Raw genomic sequence first — 19,788 nt, forward strand, 5'->3', positions numbered from 1 at the left:
ATCCATCCCCTTTCCCTGAGTCACCTCCCAGTGCATCAAACAGGGCAAATCCACGTTTTGTTGTGGCTGACACTGTCACAAATGTCCCTGCTCCCTCCTTTGGTCTGGGAGCCTGTTCCACACTGCTCAGTGATTTTGTTTTCAAGTAACTATTCTGGTTTGAAGAGGCAGGAAATGTTAATAATTCCTTACCTTTAGCAAACCCTGAAATCCCTATTTTTCCTGTAAAATTCCACATGTGGATGTGAATTCCTATGTAAGTAAGAAACAAATAACTGATTCCTGTAGATGGCTGCTGTTCTGCAGTCCAGATGTTTCCATGGCATGGCCCATCCATGAAAACCTTGCTCTTGGATCCACTCATCTGTCTCACCATGTGTCCCCTGTGTTATTTCAGCTTGGATCAGGAATGCTGAGCCTGGATCATGAGCTGCATCAGAAGTTTCTGGGTTTTTTTTTTTTTTGTTTCTTAGGTTCCTTTCTGCCTTTTGTCTTTCAGGTTTGACATCCCGAACTAAAAAGCAATTCTTTAAACTGCTGAGAAAAATGCCATTTGTTGGGGCTATAGTAAGTATTTGAACAAGTACATAGAGGACTACTCCAGGTCCTTTTTTTCAGCTCTTTGGAGAATATACAGTTCTGTGCATCTTTGTCATGTCACTGTGATCCTAATGACCCAGGATATAGATCTGGAATGTCTTCTGCTGCCTCCTGATTTAATGACACATGTAATTTCTACCCAATCTTTTTGTCATAGTGTCACTCCCATAATAAGGGGGTTCCACCTCTTTTTAACTTTTGAGCTATTTTTATTAATAAAGAATGACTGAATTCTCCAGTAATGTTTCCTTGGGTTTAGATTTTAAGAAAATGAATTTAATTCTGGAAGAAGGGACACGATTGAACTGGAGTTGTTCTTCTGAAGCAGTGTGAAGTGTGAGACAGCAATTGTCACATTGACAGCAATTCCACATTGTTGTGCAATGTGGAAGGGTATTTATTTTAATCAAGCAGCTCGCCATGATTTGTTCAGGGCTCAGATACCTATTAGCAAAAGTTAGCAGAAGGATATCAGCACTTTGTGTAATCATTAAAATGACCCAGGAGCTGTAGTGTTTGGGGTTGTTTTTTGGTTTTTTTTGTTTTTTTTTTTTTTTTTTTTTTTTTTTTTTTTTTTTTTTTTTTTTTTTTTTTTGTGGGTTTTGGTTTTTTTTTCCCTCATAAAAACTTGAAACCACAACTGTCAGCATGTTTTAGCAGGTTAAGGACTGGGGATGAAGAAATGCACATCTGGGTTTATTTCACCTCATAAACCATGGTATCACACTTGATTGCACTTCCTGCTGCTTGCCGTGCTGCTGTATTTACATGTTGATTCCAGGGGTCAGATCTCTTCCAGGCAATTTTATCCAAAGAGAGTAGCACAGAGGCGTTTTTTTCCTTATGCTGTGGAGATGGAAGGAGTTCTCCAGTTTCTCCCATATCCCTCTGGAAGGGACTAAATCCCCTCCCTGTCCTGTTAAGTGCCCCAGCTTTCACCTCCTAACCTCATTAGCCCTTGATCAAGCAAATTTTCTTCTGCTTGCTTCTTGCCTGCCTATTAGAAAAGGACACTTTATACAATCCCTGTTGTATCCAGACTTCCCTCCCCAGGGCTAACCCTGCTCCCCTGTGCCAGAGCACTCTTGCTGTGTCCCATCTGTGTCCTCTTCCTGCTCTCTGGTTGGTTGATACCTGATAACTTATCAGGTGCTTGCAAGAGGCCCTGACTTTGAGGCATTCCAGTGTCCAAAAGTCAATATCCCAACACCTGTGTTGCCTGGAAGAAAGATCCTTACTTTGGAATGTGTTGTGAGAAGAAGTCTGGAGTTTCCTGAGTGCAGGGTGTGGGTGGGAAGAGAGAAATCTCAGATCTGTGCCTGTGGTGGAGATGACTTTATTGTGTCTCTGTGAGTTTCTAAGCTGTGTGTGTGGGGGTAGAGGAGGCAAGGTACAAACCAAGGCATCTGAAGACTTCTGCACATTAAAAACTGTGACTTGAAAAGGTTTGCTGGATAAAAATGCAGGGTTTTTTCCTTGAGATTTATTTTCTCAAGCACTAAGGAAAGGGGTCAGTTCCTGTCTGCTCCATTGACACCACAGGTACAGGCAGCAGGTCCTGTCCTGCACACACTCAACAATTATTTAGAATTTGACCAGTGCCATAGTTTGATAGGCTTTTTTCTTTCTTTTTAGATTCAAAAGAAGATTGATAAAGCCTTGAATGATGTCACTTCCAGTTTATCCTTCCTGAAAGATGAAAGGGATTATATCAAAGCACTGCCAGAGCAAGGCATGAGCCAGCCTGAAGTGCTGCAGAAGATGAAAGAGTACAGCTCAAAAGGTGAGTCTGTACTGCAGCAGACACCACACATGACACTTCCTCTCTTAAATGAATCCCAGTGAATCCTGCTCATGGTTTCAGCTTAAATATTTTGTCCCCTTGCAAATTTTTGTCTATTTTTCTTCTGTGGCCAAGATTCGCGGGTTCTAATGCCGCGTTCAGGTATTTACATTGAAATTCTGTTCCTTCCACAAAAATTGTAGGGAGATGGGAGAGCTGAGGAGAGGAGAAATATGGAAGAAGTTCTCTTTTTGGATTGCATATCTGAGCAGGTGCCTTGACGTTTGATTTTACCAGAAATGTAAAGCCCCAGAAAATACTCACAATCAAAAAAGCAACTTCCAAGTAGGATTGTTAGGGAATTTCCAAGACTGTGACCTCTTAAGAGAGACAATGTTTTGTGCCTTGAAAAAAACCTTTTAAGGAAGAGTCATGATGATTTTCTCCTGGCTTGAGTCCACACAAGCAGTGTCTGACACTTAGAGTTGCCTCTCTCATGTAAACATGTGTGCCTGTTACTCCTAATGAGCAAGTCTGGGTGACTTCCTCTCCAGGGGAGAAGATACAACTGCCCTGCTCCTATCCCAAATTTGAGAAATGCCTTGAATTTTCTGCTACAACAGTGCATCTGCTCCAAATTCGGAAACACACAATTTCATGATCCAGTATCCTGGGACAACTTCCTTCTTTTCTACTGCTGTGTATTGCTAATGTTGCTTCTCTATGTGTTTTCCCTTAAATTTTTGTTTCCTTCCTTCACTGGGTTCTTTTTTCTTTTCTAAAGTCCCCCCTATTCCCTGCCCCCCCCCCACCCCTTTGGAAGTTGCCTGGAAGTACCAGATTAGGTGAAATTTAATCGGGGTGCCAGCACTGTGGATTTTAGCACTACAAATTTGGCTTTTGCATCTCTTCTCAGCTTGCAGTGGTGGCGGGTGCTCTTTGAAAGTGGCTTTAATTTAGTGTCCAGTTGGTTGAACAGCAGTTTGGGGAGACTGCTGGGGATTAAGTGGATTATTTATTCATATAACTGCTTGCTCCAGCTACATGCTGGTTATGTGCTGACTCTTTGGTCATCATTTACTTGCTCTTTGCTAAGTTCACACGGTGCCAGGGGCTCAGCTTCACACACAGCTGTCCCTGGGCCGCAAAACTCGGGGAAATCTCAAAAGCTGAGTCCTCCTCTGTGGAACTGAGGGGATCTTCCATGTGCTTTTCCACCCTGGCTGGCAATGGCTGTGTTTGTGAGCAGTGTGCCCTTCTCTCTCTTCCAGGAGACGTGCGCTGGCAGGATGGGAAAGTCTCTGGGACTGTGTACAGTGGTGAAGAGAAACTCACCCACCTGCTGGTGAAGGTAAAAGTGCAAGCAGGCCAACTTTGCATCTTCAGGGTGACCAGAAACCCCTCAGAGCTGTTCCAGCCTGCCAGAGTAAATAGGGAAGATGTAAAACTTAAGTCTAGGAAGGTGAATTAGTGGCAGTTTGGGCAGTGTAACTCTGGCCAGGTTAACTGTACCTGTGAAAACACCTCGCAGAGATAACTGGGATCTCATCAGGTGAGGTGCTGTTTTGAGTGAGAAAGTAATTAGTAATTACAAGAGAACTGGAGACTGGTACTGGAACAGCTTTCACTGAGCAAAACTAAACTCCTCTTGGTTTGAGCAAAAGGGTTTTGGGAAATGTTTTTTGGTCTGGCTGTGTGGTCCAAATCTTAGACAATGGAGCACTGACATGCTTCAGTGGTGTTTTTGTGAGGTCTGTTTACCTGCTCAGGAACTCCTCCATTTGAGAAGGCTGCAAAATAACCTAAACAGCCTAAAGGTTTGTTTTCAAGTACATCTCCTTCCAGAGTTGTTTTGCTAGAAAGGGAAGGCTGGCCCTCTTGTTCCTGGGAACAGTTTTTGTAGCAGGCTCTGTTTGGTGGTTGCTATTGCTGCTTTCTTCCTCCTGTTGACATTTTCTCTGCCACTTTTGGAGAAACAAAGCTCAGAGCAGCCTTTCTGGAGGGGCCTCGGCTTGGATCACTTTGTGGAAACATTCCCTTTGTTTATGCGGATTATTCACTGGTTTGTTTTGCTGTATTTTATTTAACATCCCTGCAGTTGCTTTTTGATCTGGACTGCAGGAGGTTGGGGCTGGCCTGTTCCAGCCTTGTATCCTCCGAGTCCACATAGAATGAGCAGAAATACTGGTTTCCACAGCCACTTTTCTTGTGCTGTGGGTGGGCATTTGTGCTTTACTGCCTGCTTCAGAACCCCCTCTTAACAGTAAACTTAAGAACAAGTTCTGCTAAGTTACTTTTTTTTCCTGATTTGTGTAAAGTAATTCCAGGATGTATCTTGTGTTCTTCTTTAAAACCAGCAAAATTATTAGATCTGTCCTTACAACAAGAGATATTGCTCTGCTGTAGAATCCACTCCGAAGGTCTGAATGCCTTAGAAAAGCATTTATTTTTTTCTTCATTTTACTCCTCAGCTTCCCAGCTTGTGGCATTTACTTGCAGGAGCAGTTAAGTCCTGTAATGTTCTTACGGTAAAATGCAGCTAATTTGCTTCTGGAGTGCATGTGGGGAATTCTTAAAGCCTCATCTGCAAGTCTAACTTTCTCTCTTTGTTTTCTGAAGGTGTATGAAGAGTTTGCCTGGAGTAATCCTCTCCATCCAGATATATTCCCTGGTCTGAGGAAGATGGAAGCAGAAGTAGTGAGGATTGCCTGCACGCTCTTCCACGGTGGCCCCAAATCTTGTGGTGCTGTAAGTAGCCTGTTTTACCTCCTGAACATTTTGGGAATTTTTGACTTTGATAAGTGCAAGTGCACCTTGTGCTCTCCAGATGAGCATGGGGGTAAGCTCATTCTGGTGTATTCCATGCCAGCTGTGTGGAGGTTGCTTAATTCCTCCTCTTGAGAGAGACAATTTCACTCAGAGGAGCAATTCTCTAAACAAGACCGTTTATTTCAGCTTTTTTTTCCCCACTCTTAAGTGACAGGCTTGATGGCAGTTGGAAAAGAGAACTGGTGTAATGCAGCCTGGCTGGATGTCAGTGGGGAACTGTGAACAGAGAAGTGTCACTCTGAGAAGCTCCTCTCAGTTTTAGTCTCTGAGCTGGAAATCTGCGAGCCTGCCAGATTGCTGAGCTCGAAGGCAAGGCCAGCTGGCTGGCTACTCCCCAACAAGCAGGCATGGCATGGATTGTCAGCTGTCCAGCTGGAAAGCTGCGTTTCCAGGCTCATGTGACCTTCCTGTGCAAACCAGTTTTACAGTCGTGATGAAATTCCCAGCAAGAGTCCAAATGTGTGTTCTTAAACTGATGCTGGCAGTGTTGACACAAGAACTTAGGAGCTGAACTGGCTTTGAGTGGGCTTTCCCTGTCAGCTGGAGGCTTGCTTGTGTAAAGGAGTTGAGTACTGGAGTAGCTTTGTAGTAGGTGTAGTTGGGATCAGACTCCCAGTGGGATTGAAGATGAGCTCAGGTGTGTGGGAGTGCAAGATGTGATTGCGTTTGAGAGGAGGAGGGGACACCCTCTGACCTGACTTTTCTTCTCAGGACTGTATTCCTTGTACCACCTTCAAGTTTACAGGAGCAATGTGTTTCTTTGCTTATAAAAACCATTTCACCTCACCTCAGCTGCTTCCTGGCTTGCAGAGCTGAGATTATCCCTGGAGTAGGGCAGGGGCTGGGCATGAAGCTGTTGGGACTCGTTTCTCTCAGCAGTTGGGACATCAGCTTGGGGAACATTGCTTGCTGAAGCCTGCACAGGGGATCTTCGGGTTTTGTTATGTAAAACACGATGTAAAGGTGTCAGCCTTGGCCTTGGGTGCTCTCCCGCTGAAATGGAAAAGTGGGATTGCCTAAGAGAAGGTCAGAACAGGTAAAAAACTGCTGCAGCCAAAGTGAGACCTGCACGAATATACTCTGGTGAATCCTGCTTTTCCTTCTGTCCTCCTCTTGCCCCCGAGGACGGTGCCACAAAGCAAAGGAAGTGCACAGCCTGCTGTGGAATTCTGTCCTAGCTGCTTGAACACAGCCCCACTGGCAGGGAGAAGGGGAGGGCTGGAAAGCTGATCAGAAGACTAATTGCAGCCCTGTAATTACCATGTCTGAGTGAGTGTTTCCAGTGGAGTTTTTGTGTTCATCCCACTGCTCTTCCTGACTGTGAGGTGTCCAGAGTTGCTGATCACTGGTGGAGAGATGTGGGTGGGTATATGGAGGTCACATGCTCTTTAAGTAGTTGGGCTCAAAGACTTCTCTTATTTTCTTTTCTTCTCCCCAGAACTGAATTAACATTTCAGGATAATTTCTAGAGGCTTGGACAGTTGCAAACTCAATTAAAAAGAGGATTTTTTCAAACTGATGATTTGCTTCCTGTCTTTGGAAGGCCCTGCTGCAGCTGGTGGCTCAGTGCTGCAGTTACACCTTTTTAACTGGCGAGACTGTAAAGCAGAGAGGTTTTAATGCTAAACAGGGAAGGTGCAATGCTCTGAGTTATCTTTAAACTGTTCAAGAGGGGCTGCTGGCTCATTCAACTGAGAAGGTCTCTGGGTTTACTCGATTCAACTTTTGCAGCGTTGAAATTTATAACAACTGCTTTTTCCCCCCTGAACTCCCTCACTGCCACCTCTGAGAGGCAGAGTGTTGTAGTGCCAGGCCCCTGTCCACTGGATTTGCTGACCTGGTGTAAGCAGCAGGGACTGCTTGGCCAATTTGTTGATGTTGGTGGTGGTCCCTGAAGGCAGATGGAACTCATTGCTCTTTGTGGAGAGGGTGTCTGCATCTGTGCTGCATGGAAAGCACCAAAAAGTTTCCGTCTGGACTTCTCAGTGAGGCAGTTTCACTTCCTTTGTGCTCTGATTTCCATGGCACGTTGAGAACAGCACTTTGTGGCAGTAATATTCTGCTGCTCAGTCTGGGAACAGCAGCCCAGTGACGCATCCATACTGCTCCCAAGGTTCTCTGGGATCTCTGTGTGGTCCTGCCCTGTGTCATGTGGACACTCCCTCAGCAGGATCTCTGGGGAGCTTCCTGTTTGAAGGTTTTTGGTGTGTTTCATAAATGCCCAAATTAAACCTGTCTTTTTTACATTTCTGAATGTTAAATCAGACGAGCAGCTTGTGTTATTTACACGAGTTGCCTTTAGCTGAGCCACGTGGGCTGTAGTTTTCCTTTGCAGCCATGGACATAGAAGCTCTAAGAGTGCCCTGGTGGTTGGGGGGGTTCAGACATGCCTTTGCCTTAAATTGCTCTGAGAGCTGCTTCAAGTTTTTAAGCAGTTTTAAAAGTAATAATTTCCAGCAGTGGATGGATGCTTCCTATTTCTCTCTAATTACTACTATTGTTCTTACTTTAATTGTGTTATGCAAGAGCAAAGAGACAGGAATCGGTGAGTTGGGGCGCCTGGAAGATTCTAATCACATTCTTGCAATGATTTGGAAGGACTAATTAAGCTCAGCACATAAAGAGGAACAGGGGAGTTTGTTCTTGTCTGATGTACTCATGTTCACAAGGTGCTTTGTTCTGCAGTGTTGGCTGTGTCGATTTCCCCTGTAATTTGGGGAGAAATCACCACTTTTACGCAAGCTGCAGTATTTTTGTTTTTAAGTAGCTTTTTGAACTTTAAAAAGGAAGGGCAGCTTTGAAGTGTAGGGAAAAATTCTGTGTGCATGTGAGACATGTGAGTACTTGATGTGGATCTCTCTGTGAATTCTACTTCCACTTATTCTACAGCTGAGGACAGGAGAGAGAAGGTAAAATCACCAGATGCAAGCCTGAACTTCCTGTAGAAACCCATTTTGTCTCTTCTCCCCAAATTCTGTGGCTTCCAAACTTTGGCTGCACATTTGAAGTAGGGAGATGTGAGTGATATGTCTTGAGGGGGGCTTAAACTGTGCACATCTGTCAGACTTTATCTGTAGTGATGAGCAGGTCACCTTGAGAGACACAAGTTGTGGAATTTACAACCTGCGGGTTTTATGGGAGGCTGCCACAACATTATGACCATGCAGTGGATTGTGGTGTGGTTTTTTACTGTTACCCTAGAAATAGATTGTAGTTTGCATTTTTTTTTTTTTTTTTTTAATTCATGGGGTAGTTCAGCTCAATGAAATTTTTGGTCAGCTTTGTCTCCAGGGTCTGAATGGACATGTTTGTTCAGGTGAAAATGGAAGCAAAACTTCAGAGACCACGAACCAAAGTGGTTCTTTAATGTCTGACAGTTTGACAGTGACATGACCAAAGGAATCCTGGAATAGGGACCATATCTCTTATTGCTGTTGTAATGTTGAGCTTCCAGAGCACTGGGATTTGGAGGGAGGGAGCAATGGAAGTGATACACTGAGCTTGGAAAGCAGGAGGGATATTTATTCCCTGTGCTCTCTCCTCTCCCCTCCCATTTGCAAAACAACAAATAAATCAAGAACACAAAATGTCTGTTTACCTTCCTTTTCCCCCCTCATTTTGCCTGGCCTTTGAAGATAGTGCAGGGTTGCTGAGCTGCTTAAACAATGCCTGTTTCCAGCCCCTTTTCCCATGGCATAGAAGAGCCTGTGGACTTCCACTGAGGGGAGAGAAGAATGTGTGTGAGCCCTGGGCGGGCGCTGAATCACCGCGCCTTGGCCGGGCGCCGCAGGCCCCGGGGAAGTTGGATCCTGTGACAGTGATTCAGTCTCTGGCTACAGCAGAACGAGTTTGCTGTCAGTGGCTAAGCTGACAAAGCCTCCTGTGAAGGAGCAGGCTCCATCCACAGGTATAATCTGTGTGGACCAAGAGGATTTTGCTGTTGGAGTAGTGCTGGGCTAAAGGTGCTGCTCTGGACTCGGGCAGTTCTCTGTGGTGGAGACTCGCAATGTGCTGACTGTGGGCCAATGTAGGAAGCTGAGCTGGCTGAAATTCAGCTTTTTGGGTGGATTTTCAGCTGTCTGAGCAAGCTTTCTGTGTGGTTGTCTGCCAGTCTGGGTGCCTGGGAGAAGATCCATCCTGGATGCTCTTCTTACCCTCATGTGACTGGCTGCTGACAAGTGTTGGCTGTGACCTGCCAAAAACTGTGTATGGCTCAGCGTTTCCACGTGGGGGTAAAGCCAGACTTTGAGGAAAGGCTTGTTGGTGTTTTGCTGTTAGGATTGAAATGGGAATAAGACTGTACAGAGGCTGCTTTTTCAAGAGCAGATTATCTAGGTGAGCATAGGGAATGCTGCCCAGCAAGGAGCAGGCCTGGTGTTCACTAACACAAATCCCAAGATCCCCACGTCCTTCCTAGCAAAGTTTTCACAATCATTATCCTAAGCAGTGTTGCAAGTATAGGTGCAAGTATGCAATAATCCCATTCCTCTTCTCCCACCCAGTAGGAAGGCAGTCTATCACCAGCTGGGTTTTTTTTTTCCCAGAGGTAATCACAACCTGACAGATTCATAAAGGGCATTGAGAAGCGAGTGGCACAGCCCATAAAACCCTTAAAACATTGTGTTCCTGCTGCCATCCATTTGCTCCACAATTAATGCAGCGAAGTCTTTATCCAGTGTGAAGCTCTGTTTGGTTTTATCTCTGACAGCTGCTGCTTTTAAACTTCCCCCAAAAAGCAGGAATTGTCTGTGGTGTGACAGTCACTTCCACGCTGCCTGTGGCAGCAGCTGCTGCTGGCTTGGATTGTGTTAGGAGCAAGTCCTGGCAGGTTGTGAACTTTGTTCCTTATCTCTGTACTTCAGGTTTAGTCATTGTCACACAGTCACACTTCTTGGCATTTTCAGGGTTTGCAGCCATGTCAGTGGGGAAAAACCTAAGGAAAACCCAAACTTCCAGATGTCATAAGGCATACAAATGTGATTGGGTCCTTTTTATGTTTGTTTTTGAGGGGGAAGAGGTTAAAAGGGGAAGTTGCAGTTGGTTCAGCAGGTCTGAGGAGCAAAATTAGCCCTCCATAAGCAGTATAAGTAGGTTTTGATTCCTCATTTATGTGAACCTCTGTATAACTGTCCTAGCTACCCCATATCCTCAGGTTATGGCTCAACCAATAAGTCAGTCCTGCAGGCTGCTTGAAAAACCAACTTCACATTTTCCCAGGTTAAAATTTTACTGGGGAAGGTTGTACCCAGTGTCCCCTGCATACCAGAACTCATAGAAGCTGACCTACAAGAGACCGTCCACTTGAAGAATTCCTTCCTGTAAAGAGTTTAATTTGTGTATTTGCACCAGCTCTCGAGTTCAAGTATGCAATAATAAACCTGTGTGTGCCGTCCCCTCTTCCACCTCCTGATGCAAACCCTGTGGTCAGGGTGAAGAGGGCTGGGACAGCAGGGTTAGTGGGTGGTGTGGGTGCTGACTGGACTGGCTGGGGAGAGGAATGCACAAATTCCTCCTGGTGTAAAATTCCTTGTGTCCCTGAGGGCTTAGAAGCTCTGGTATTGAGCAGACCTAGGCTGGTCTCAGGAGAGTTCCAAGTTCTGCAGCATTCCAGCTTCTGGGAAGCTTTTGTAGCTGATGAGTGGTGCCAGCCCTGGGCTGACTCTGTGCCTTGGCGTGGCACTGCTCCAGACCTAATAAACCCTGCTGGACTGCAGCTGACTTTACACAGAATCAACGTTGTTGTTTCCGTATACGTGGCATAATTAATCTGTAATGCAGATAAACAATCCCCAGGTAATAAAGAGCTTAAGTAGGAGTAGTTTTGTGAGGTGAGGTGACTGTGCAATATGGTACCCTCCTGCTGGGCTCTGGAATTCTATACTTGTTTGTTTTCCCTTTCCCCCATCCCATTTCAATAGAGGATTCAGCATTTAAATGTCCATTTTCAAGCTGAGTGTCAGAAAGCTGCCTCATGCTGTTCAGCGGCTTCTGCGGCCCTTTAAACCCTGAGTTGTCCTGTGCATCTCTAAATCAGAGGCAAGAGATGCTGTTCCTGCATGCCCTTTATGTTTCTCCCTCCTGTAACACCCATTGTTATTTTTGCTTGTTTGGTTCTTTTCTGGTGACAGATGACATCTGGGGGCACTGAGAGCATCCTGATGGCCTGCAAGGCATACAGAGACCTGGCTTATGAGAGAGGCATCAAGCAGCCAGAAATGTGAGTGGTGCCACCACAGCTTTTTCCTTTGGGGGCTTGTGGGATTTACTGTCCCCTTGAGCTGAGATGGTGCTGGACCTCAGTAATCCTTCATTTCACAGCTCATTGCCACCTATTCCTTGTCCATCTCTATCTGGAGGAGAGAAACCGGTGTGGAAAGAAGAGTTCAAAAGCACAGGAAGTTTTAAAGCAGCCTGGGGGGCACAGATGTTGCTGGGGGCTGTGCTGAACAGCTGTATTTTGGCAATACCTGTCTGCTGCTCTAGACAGCCTGTTCAGATCAGCTCTGCTCTTGAGCAGATTGTCAGGCCCTTTGAAGTATTCAAGGGGTTTGATTTATTCACATCAAAGAAAGCTTAGCCTGAGAACTCTGAGGCTGATTGGAGCTCAAATGAGGAATTGTGCTAATCATTACACTGCTAATAGAAGATTTGCTGTCTCTAATGTGCTGCCTCTTTTCTAGATGGTGCATGGGAAATATTTCTCTGGTTAATTGCTTTGAGGGGAAAATGTTAAAGGAAAAATGAAACACTGGTAGTTCTTTTCTTCCCTCTCTAGCATTTAAGGCTCTGATAATGATGTGAGGCCTCAGAAAACAGGGTTAACTGAGGCTGTTCAGCCACTGCCACTGGAGATGGGAGACAGCAAATGTTACATTCCTTTGATCTGTTCCTTTTCCAGGCTGGTCCCGGTGAGTGCCCACGCTGCCTTTGACAAGGCAGCACACTACTTTGGGTTGAAGCTGATCCAAATACCACTCACCAAGGCTATGGAGGTGGATGTTCAGGTATCACTTTAGTCTCTCTCTGTGAGGAAATTAACATTGCACAGCAGCTAGACAAGAAATCTTCCTGTCCAGGTAGCGAGTCAATGGATAAAGAGGGAGGAATGCTTTGTGGAAACAATGAAAAACAGCATGAGTTAGTGTCATTGCAGATGAAGTTGTATTGGAAATAACTGGATGTTATTCCTTTGTCCTGTGGGATTCATTTAGACTCCAGTAATTTATGTATTTCATAAATAGCCCCAGATTTCAGAGGAGGGTGAACAAAAATATTACGGTATTTCCAAGTGGATGAGTGGTTGTAACTCATTGCTTTCCTCTCTGTACTCTTCCATGCATTGGTTTTTAAGAGCAGACTCTGCATGTTCTCACGCCTTATCTTCTTTGGCAGGATGGCACTTGGTAAATGGAATGTGAGCGTCTTCTCTCTTTAAATCTTCAGGCAATGAGGAGAGCTATCTCGAGGAACACAGCCATGCTGGTCTGTTCTGCCCCCCAGTTCCCACATGGAATCATGGACCCCATTGAAGAGGTGGCAGAGGTAGGATACCCCTACCTGTAGGAACCTGTGTGTTGTAGCAGTAAAACCAGCACAAGAAGAGTAGAGGGGTTCCAGGGTGCTGAGCAGTGAGTTTGGTGGGGGGATCCCACTGGCTGGAAGGGCATTACTGTCCTCAAATGGGCAGTTGGCCAACAGCAGGGTATGTAGGATGCAGTTTGGGACTGAGGGGGGGTGTGTGACTGTGAGACTAATCAGAAGTGCTTGTTCTTTGCTACCTGAAAGGAAAGAACACCTAAATGGCTCACCTGGTGAAAAGGCTTTGATTTAGGGCCTGCTGGTTGTAGCAAAATTGGTGTGGAAGTCTGAGGAATGTGTGGCGGGAGTAGGAGTCAAAGGGCTGGGATCTTATTTTCTCAACACACCTCTCTTCTTTCCTCTCTCTGCTCCAGTAATTTATGTTGTTTGTGACCAGCCAGGGCCTCTGACCTTCTGTTCATTTGGCCCTTTTACTTTATTGTGGATACTCCTTTCAGACAATGTTGGCACATTGCTCTGGCAAGCACAGCAAACTACCAAAAAACAGAAGTTTTTCCTGTGTGTAGAAGGCAGGAAAAGACATCCCACAAACAGCCATCCCTTCCACATCTCCTGTCTTCCACGACTTGAGGGTGGTGTGATGTTCTCAAAGGGTTCAGTGAACTGAACTGTGAAATGCCAAATACGTTTTGGTGACTGGAGTTTGGGTGCCCCAGCCACATCATTTTGATCTCTTGTTCACACACAGCTTGCAGTGAAGTACAAAATCCCCTTCCACGTGGATGCCTGCCTGGGTGGATTCCTTATTGCTTTCATGGACAAGGCAGGGTTTCCCCTGAAGCGTCCCTTTGACTTCCGTGTGGAAGGTGTGACCAGCATTTCTGCTGACACCCACAAGGTAAGGAGAAGGGTCTTATGGGGCTGTCATTTTTGGGGTGTGAATCCTGTTGCCATCCTGGCCTTCAGGCATTTCTTCCCTACTGTGTGGAGGAGCACTGGGGTGCAGGAGCAGAGGCTGCTCTGTTCATGTCCTTTGTGCAATGTGCCAAAGCACAGAACCCCTCAGGCTGGGAAAGACCTCCAAGACTTGAGTCCAACCTGTGACCAGTCCCCACCTTATCAACCAGAGCACTGAGTGCCACATCCAGTCATTCCATGAACGCCTCCAGGCACGGAGACTCCACCACCTTCCTGGGCAGCCCCTTCAACCCTGACAGCCCCTTTTTCCCCTTCCACAGAGAAATTTCTCCGGTTTTCCAACCTTAACCTCCCCTGGCACAACTTGAAGCTGTTTCCTCTTGCCCTGTCACTTGTTTTCTCTGAGCAGAACCTGACCCCCCCATCTGCCTCTGCCCTCCTGTCAGGGAGTTGTAGAGAGTGAGAATGTCCACCCTGAGCCTCCTTTTCTCCAGGCTGAGCCCCTTTCCAGCTCCCTCAGCTGCTCCTGGGGCTCCAGCCCCTTCCCCAGCTCTGTCCCCTTCCCTGGCCACGCTCCAGCCCCTCTAGGGCTGTCCGGCCGGGAGGGCCAGAGCTGGACACAGCACTCAAGGGCCCCCAGCACAGAGGGACAGTCACTGCCCTGGTCCTGCTGGTCACACTCTTCCTGATCCAGGCCAGGTGCCATTGCCACATGGGCATGTGGTGGCTCATGTACAGCCACTGTCACCAGCACCCCAAGGCCCTTTCCAGCTTTCCAGCCCCTCTGCCCTGCCTGGAGCTGCAGGGGGTTGCTGTGACCCAAGGGCAGGACCTTACACTTTTTGCCTTGCTGAACCTCTGCCCATGGATCCAGCCTGTCCCAAGCCCTCTGCAGAGCCTTCTGCTCTCCAGCTGTTTCAACAGATGGGCTCTTGGTGAGGACCTGGATGCATTCCTGTGCCCTCTTGCTGCTTTCTAACACTTTCTGTGCCCCTTGCAGTATGGCTACGCTCCCAAGGGTTCCTCGGTGGTGCTCTACAGTGACAAGGAGTACAGGAAGTACCAGTTCTTCATAGCCCCTGACTGGCAAGGGGGAATTTATGCCTCCCCCTCCGTGGCAGGCTCCAGGCCTGGTGGGATCATAGCTGCATGTTGGGCAACCCTGCTGCACATCGGAGAGTCGGGCTACGTTGAGGCTACGAAGAGAATCATTCAAACAGCTCGTTTCCTGGAATCCGAGTACGTGGGTGCCTCGGGGTTTGGATCCTGCTGGACCCCTCCTCCCAAACTGCTTTTGTTTTGTTTTTGCCTGAGACCTGCTGGGCAGTTCTGGGAGAACATTTGTTTGTGCCCAGGTAGCTGAGGGACACAGATGGGAGGGGTGCAGGCACCTTCATTCAGCTTGGCTTTGAGAATTCCTTCTGCCTCAGCCATGGCTGAGGGGGAATCTGGAGGGAGGACAAAAGAAGGGTTATACTCTTCCTTGTTGGGCTGCTTGGGTGGCTGTGTAAGAGAAGCTGGTTTTCTCTGCTTTTCTGTCTTCCCTTGCTTTTCTGTCTTCTCTCTTTTCCATTTCTTCCCAAGTTTAGTTGACTTTAGGGTATGTAATGACCCAGGTCCTCTGGCAAATCCCAATGGCCTGGGTTGGGTGCATGATTTTTGGGTGGGAATGTGCTGCCATCTGTTCCCTCTTGTAGCTTTTCCTTTAATGCTCCAGCTGGGTGGACAGAATGTCTGAACCCTGTAACACTGATCAGTCATTTCTTGTCTCTTCCTTCTTTTCAAGGTTGAGAAAAATTGACAGCATCTTCATTTTTGGGAAGCCAGAGGTGTCTGTCCTCTCCATTGGCTCGGACATTTTTGACATCTATCGATTATCTAATTTTTTAGCTGCAAAAGGATGGAACTTGAACGTCCTACAGTTCCCACCAAGGTGAGTGTGTGGAGACCAGGGAGTAATGCTATTTAGCCAGGGTATGCAAGATGATCAACTTCAGGCCGTGTAGCTCTAGTGATTTGCTGAGTACTGTTGTCCATAGCTGATAAATTGTATGTAGAATTTTCCTCTGCAGAGCAGGAATCACTTTTGTAATTGCCATTATACAGCAGTGAAGATAAAGTAATAGTAATTTTAATGAGCCTGGCAGAGGACTTTCTATTTACCTCTATATACTACAAGCAGAAAAATATAAATAACCAAGGCTCTATCTCCTGTTTAGTTAACTGAGGGTTTGTAGATTGATTTATTTATTTTCGCTGTTTCCTCCTGCCCATTGAAGATGAAGGAAAGTAAAACAACAGTGAAGGGCTGATCATTTTCAATGTAAAATTAATCTTTGTCAGAGTCTTTCCTTAAGTGGGAAATTGGGCTTTCGTGGGCAGAAGGGGCCCGTGCTCACAGATGCAGCTACACTGAAAAAAAAATTTGACTGGCCATGTGAAGCAAAGTCCAGAGAGCCTGAGGTGATAGCTCAGGGTGAGTGCTTCCTTCTGGTGATGGGTTAGAAGCTGCAGAGGAAGGAGAGGGAAATGATGGCAGGGGTCCCCATGCTTGAAGGCAGCTGCATTTTTCTCACCAGAGGTACCTGGAACGAGGTGAGAATCTTTAACCTAATTGTGAAGTCAGGAAGGAAGGAAGAATGAGCTGGTTCTAGCCAGCATTTTGCAGGGATTACCCTTAGTGGGAATGCTGTTTCAAGGAGATCCACAGTTACCACTGGCCACAGAAGGGCTCAGAAAAGATGGAGCTGTGTATACTGGAGGTGGTTAATCCCTGCCCTCTGCCCTGCCTGCCCAGCATCCACCTCTGCATCACACAGCTGCACACCAAGCCCGGCGTTGCCGAGCAGTTCCTGAAGGACGTCAGGGACAGCATCCAGGACATCGTGAAGGACCTCAACGCCAAAACCACCGGCATGGTGAGGAGGCCAGCACACAGTGCAGGGGTGTTTGGGCTGAGGGTGTTTCTCCTGTGTAACAGCCTCTCTTCTCTGCTTAGGGAGCCATCTATGGAATGGCGCAGTCTGTCCCAGACAGGAGCCTGGTGGCAGAGATTTCCCAGGCCTACCTGGATGGCCTCTACAGCACGGATGTTCCCAGCAGTGAAAAGCACATGAATGGCTCTCCGGGCCACCACTGACTGTAGTGCAACAATCTGTGCCTTGCCAGCCAGCACTGGGGTGGTTCCAAAGGTTTCCTAGGGAAAGAGATTGCAGTTCCTTTGTTCCTACAATTGCAGGTCTGAAGGTGGCTCGATCTGGAAGAACTCCTTCCCTGTCTTAGTCTGTTCTGAAATCTGCATTGTTTTCATGCCCAATTTCAGTTTTAGGGCTTTTCTTCCCTCCCCCCTGCCTGTTTTCATCATGGCTGTTGATGGTGAATTGAATGTCCATTCCGCAGCTCCGAATTCCTCAGGTACTCTGCATGTCACTTCATTCTGTGTTGTTTCTCCTCCTCAGACCTGGTATTCAGCCAGTGTCCAGCCAAGTGTTAAATTTGAGTTCTCACATTGTGTTCCATGGCTCCAATCTTCCCAGAAGTTAAGGATAGACAGTAAATTGGAAATTTTGTTTTCTCTTGAGTATTCCTGTAAGCTGCTGCATTTAACAGACCGTGCTGGGAGCCTTATATCTGTGTAATGCAGAGCTGATAAATTGGCAGAGGGAGCACAGTCATGGCCTCCTTTTGAAATCCCCTCTGGAGATCTCAGCGAGACTGCAATCAATATCTGCTGAGGGGGAGAAAAAACCAACACAAAGTCCTTTTCTGGAATCTCTTGAACAACAGCAGAAATAGAAACCACGCAGGTGGTGTAGGGAGAGGAACTGGATGGTACTGAAAACCCCGGGTACATCGTGGCTGTTCTGCTCCCCTGCCTCCTGTAGAAGACATGCATTGACCACCCAGGAGTGCTGTTTTCCCTTGCACAAATCTGGAGGGAGGTGCAAAGCTCATTTCACTGTTCAGAACTTGAAGGTTTTACACTGTCCCCTCACGATGCTGTAGCAGAGCCAGCCAGGCCCTGGCCCGTGTTGCAGCCAGGGGCGTCGTGTGCAGATGGTTTTTTTTTTAGCACAGTCTTTTAGTATCAGACTTTTGTAATAGGAGTAATCTCAGCTCTTTGCACTGATTCTTTTAAGGCACATTCTCAAAAGGGCATTCACCATTGTGCCTTGATGCTTCTCTGGCTTTTTTTTTGTGGCACGCCAGGGAGGGTTGGAGGGTTCAGCTGTTTGACCACGACCTTGGTTGTGGTCATTTCTTTATGGTACTAATTCTGAAAACAAACCTCAAAGGCAGGCTGGCCTCAGAGGAAGCACCCTTGCCTGTTAGGGAGGATAGTAGGTGTAATGAGCCAAGTCTCTTCACAGTATTACAAAGATGCTGGGAGAAGCAGAGGAAAGGATGCAGCAAGTCGGAGCTGTTCCAGCCTTGGGCACGTGGCTCAGCCTTCCTATTTTCCCCGCTGTTCTTAGGGTGAGAGAGTTTTCCCAGCGCAGCCTTGTGAGGCAGTTGTGGCCTCGAGGACAAGCCAGAATCTCTCAAGTAGTCTTGGAGTTACTCCTGCAGGGCTTTCCCATGTTTCCTCTCAGCTTTTTGCATGAAGCAGAGTTTCCCAGGCAGAATCCCACACGTGGGGGAAGACTTCATGTCGTGTCTGCACAGTCCTGTGCAGCGCATCTGAAGGCATCTCTCTGCCCTAGGCTGTTAGCCTGAAGCTGACCCTGCCTGAAGCACAGGAATTTTAAGGAATGAGAAGGTCACTGACCAGCTCCTGCACAAACCAGTGCAGCCTTGGGCCCAGCCATTCTGGGAAGGGTCCTGGCTTTCCAACAGCTTTATTCCCTGTGCTAGGAGACACAAGCATTTCAGCCATCTGCCCTGAGCTTGATGACTTCATGCAAATCTCTGAGCCCTTTTGAAATCATTGAATTGCCTGAGAGTCTCTTGATGGTGATACCAGCTCTGGCAGTTTGTATTGGACCTATTTATTCTCTCAAGGTCTTGCTAATGTGACCATTACTGTATTTATGAGTTTGGAGACAGTCTTCAGTGTCTGGCTACTGTGGTGGTTCTCTTTGGAACCAGGATTTAACAAAACAAAACAAAAAAAAAGGGAGGTACTCTTTTTGTTTCTGCTTTAAAAGAAAGAAGGGGTGGATTGGGGTGGGCTGAAGGAGAGTGAAACTCCCTTCTCTTCCTTCCCTGGTTGCATTTTCCTCCCAGGAAGTAGGTGGATCTAACAGATCAGTGCTCCATTTCACATTTTTGGATGTATTTGAAGATGTTATTTGTAAGTCAATGTATTCTATTCTGGGCTTTGCTTATTAATAATATTTGTGGGTTTAATTGTTCCACATGTATTTGTCCTATACTGTAAATGTAATCCTGTGGTCAGGAATAGGCCACTGTAATTCCCTGGTGTGTAGTTTTTATTCATCCTTGTCACCTAACATGTAATCTGCATCTCCTTTATCATGCCAAATGGTCTTGGAAAAACGGATTTACAGGCTGTGTGATTGTTTTAAAGACAAAAAAGAGAAGAATTTGATGAACTGGATTATGATCTGAAACTGGACGGTACTTTTAGACCTGGAGCGATCCTTGCCACGGTTAATTCCTGCGGGATTTTCTGGTTTTCCAAGCAGGACACTCAATTTGTTGCTTGTACAAAGCACTCCCAAGGGATTCACCTGTTCTTAGGTACTAGAATGAAGAATATCCAATGGGATGGACCAAGAAGAGATGTGTGTCTTCTTGCCATGGATTTCATCTGCACTTTTCTGATGACTTGGAGGAGGGGAGTGGAAGGGTTGCGTACAACTCAGTAATACCTTGCCCAATAAATCCACGAGGACTTTTTAATGGACAAATGGGATGAATTGATCTGATGGCAGTTTTCTGCTTTGCTCTGATTTGCCACTGTCAAACTGGAGGCTGAAATAGCTGGAGAGATGGTGAAAATGGGCCTGGTTTGTATTAAAATGGTGCATTTAGCTATCTAGGCTCACTGAGCTCTTGTTTTTCTGCTTCAGTGCTTGTTTGAATGAATGGGGACCTATTGTTCCTGGAATTTGCTCATGCACAGCCTGGTCTGTGGCAAGGAGGATGGTTTATGA

At 46.5% G+C, this 19,788-nt stretch overlaps 1 protein-coding gene across 1 annotated transcript in view; it reads left to right on the forward strand.

The window, feature by feature from the left end:
• Positions 1–19,669, forward strand: part of SGPL1 (sphingosine-1-phosphate lyase 1) — a 31,722-nt gene extending 12,053 nt beyond the window's left edge. The window contains exons 3-14 of the mRNA XM_053949223.1: positions 500–567; positions 2,236–2,383; positions 3,655–3,734; positions 5,003–5,131; positions 11,341–11,429; positions 12,111–12,216; positions 12,656–12,754; positions 13,500–13,649; positions 14,670–14,908; positions 15,456–15,602; positions 16,467–16,587; positions 16,668–19,669. Of these exons, the coding sequence (XP_053805198.1) occupies positions 500–567; positions 2,236–2,383; positions 3,655–3,734; positions 5,003–5,131; positions 11,341–11,429; positions 12,111–12,216; positions 12,656–12,754; positions 13,500–13,649; positions 14,670–14,908; positions 15,456–15,602; positions 16,467–16,587; positions 16,668–16,808 (1,517 nt within the window). The 3' untranslated portion in view covers positions 16,809–19,669. The remainder of the gene's footprint in view (positions 1–499; positions 568–2,235; positions 2,384–3,654; positions 3,735–5,002; positions 5,132–11,340; positions 11,430–12,110; positions 12,217–12,655; positions 12,755–13,499; positions 13,650–14,669; positions 14,909–15,455; positions 15,603–16,466; positions 16,588–16,667) is intronic.
• Positions 19,670–19,788: the final 119 nt, after the last annotated feature.

Source organism: Vidua chalybeata, chromosome 8 (genome assembly GCF_026979565.1).
Source record: "Vidua chalybeata isolate OUT-0048 chromosome 8, bVidCha1 merged haplotype, whole genome shotgun sequence".
Taxonomy (NCBI): Eukaryota; Metazoa; Chordata; class Aves; order Passeriformes; family Viduidae; genus Vidua; species Vidua chalybeata.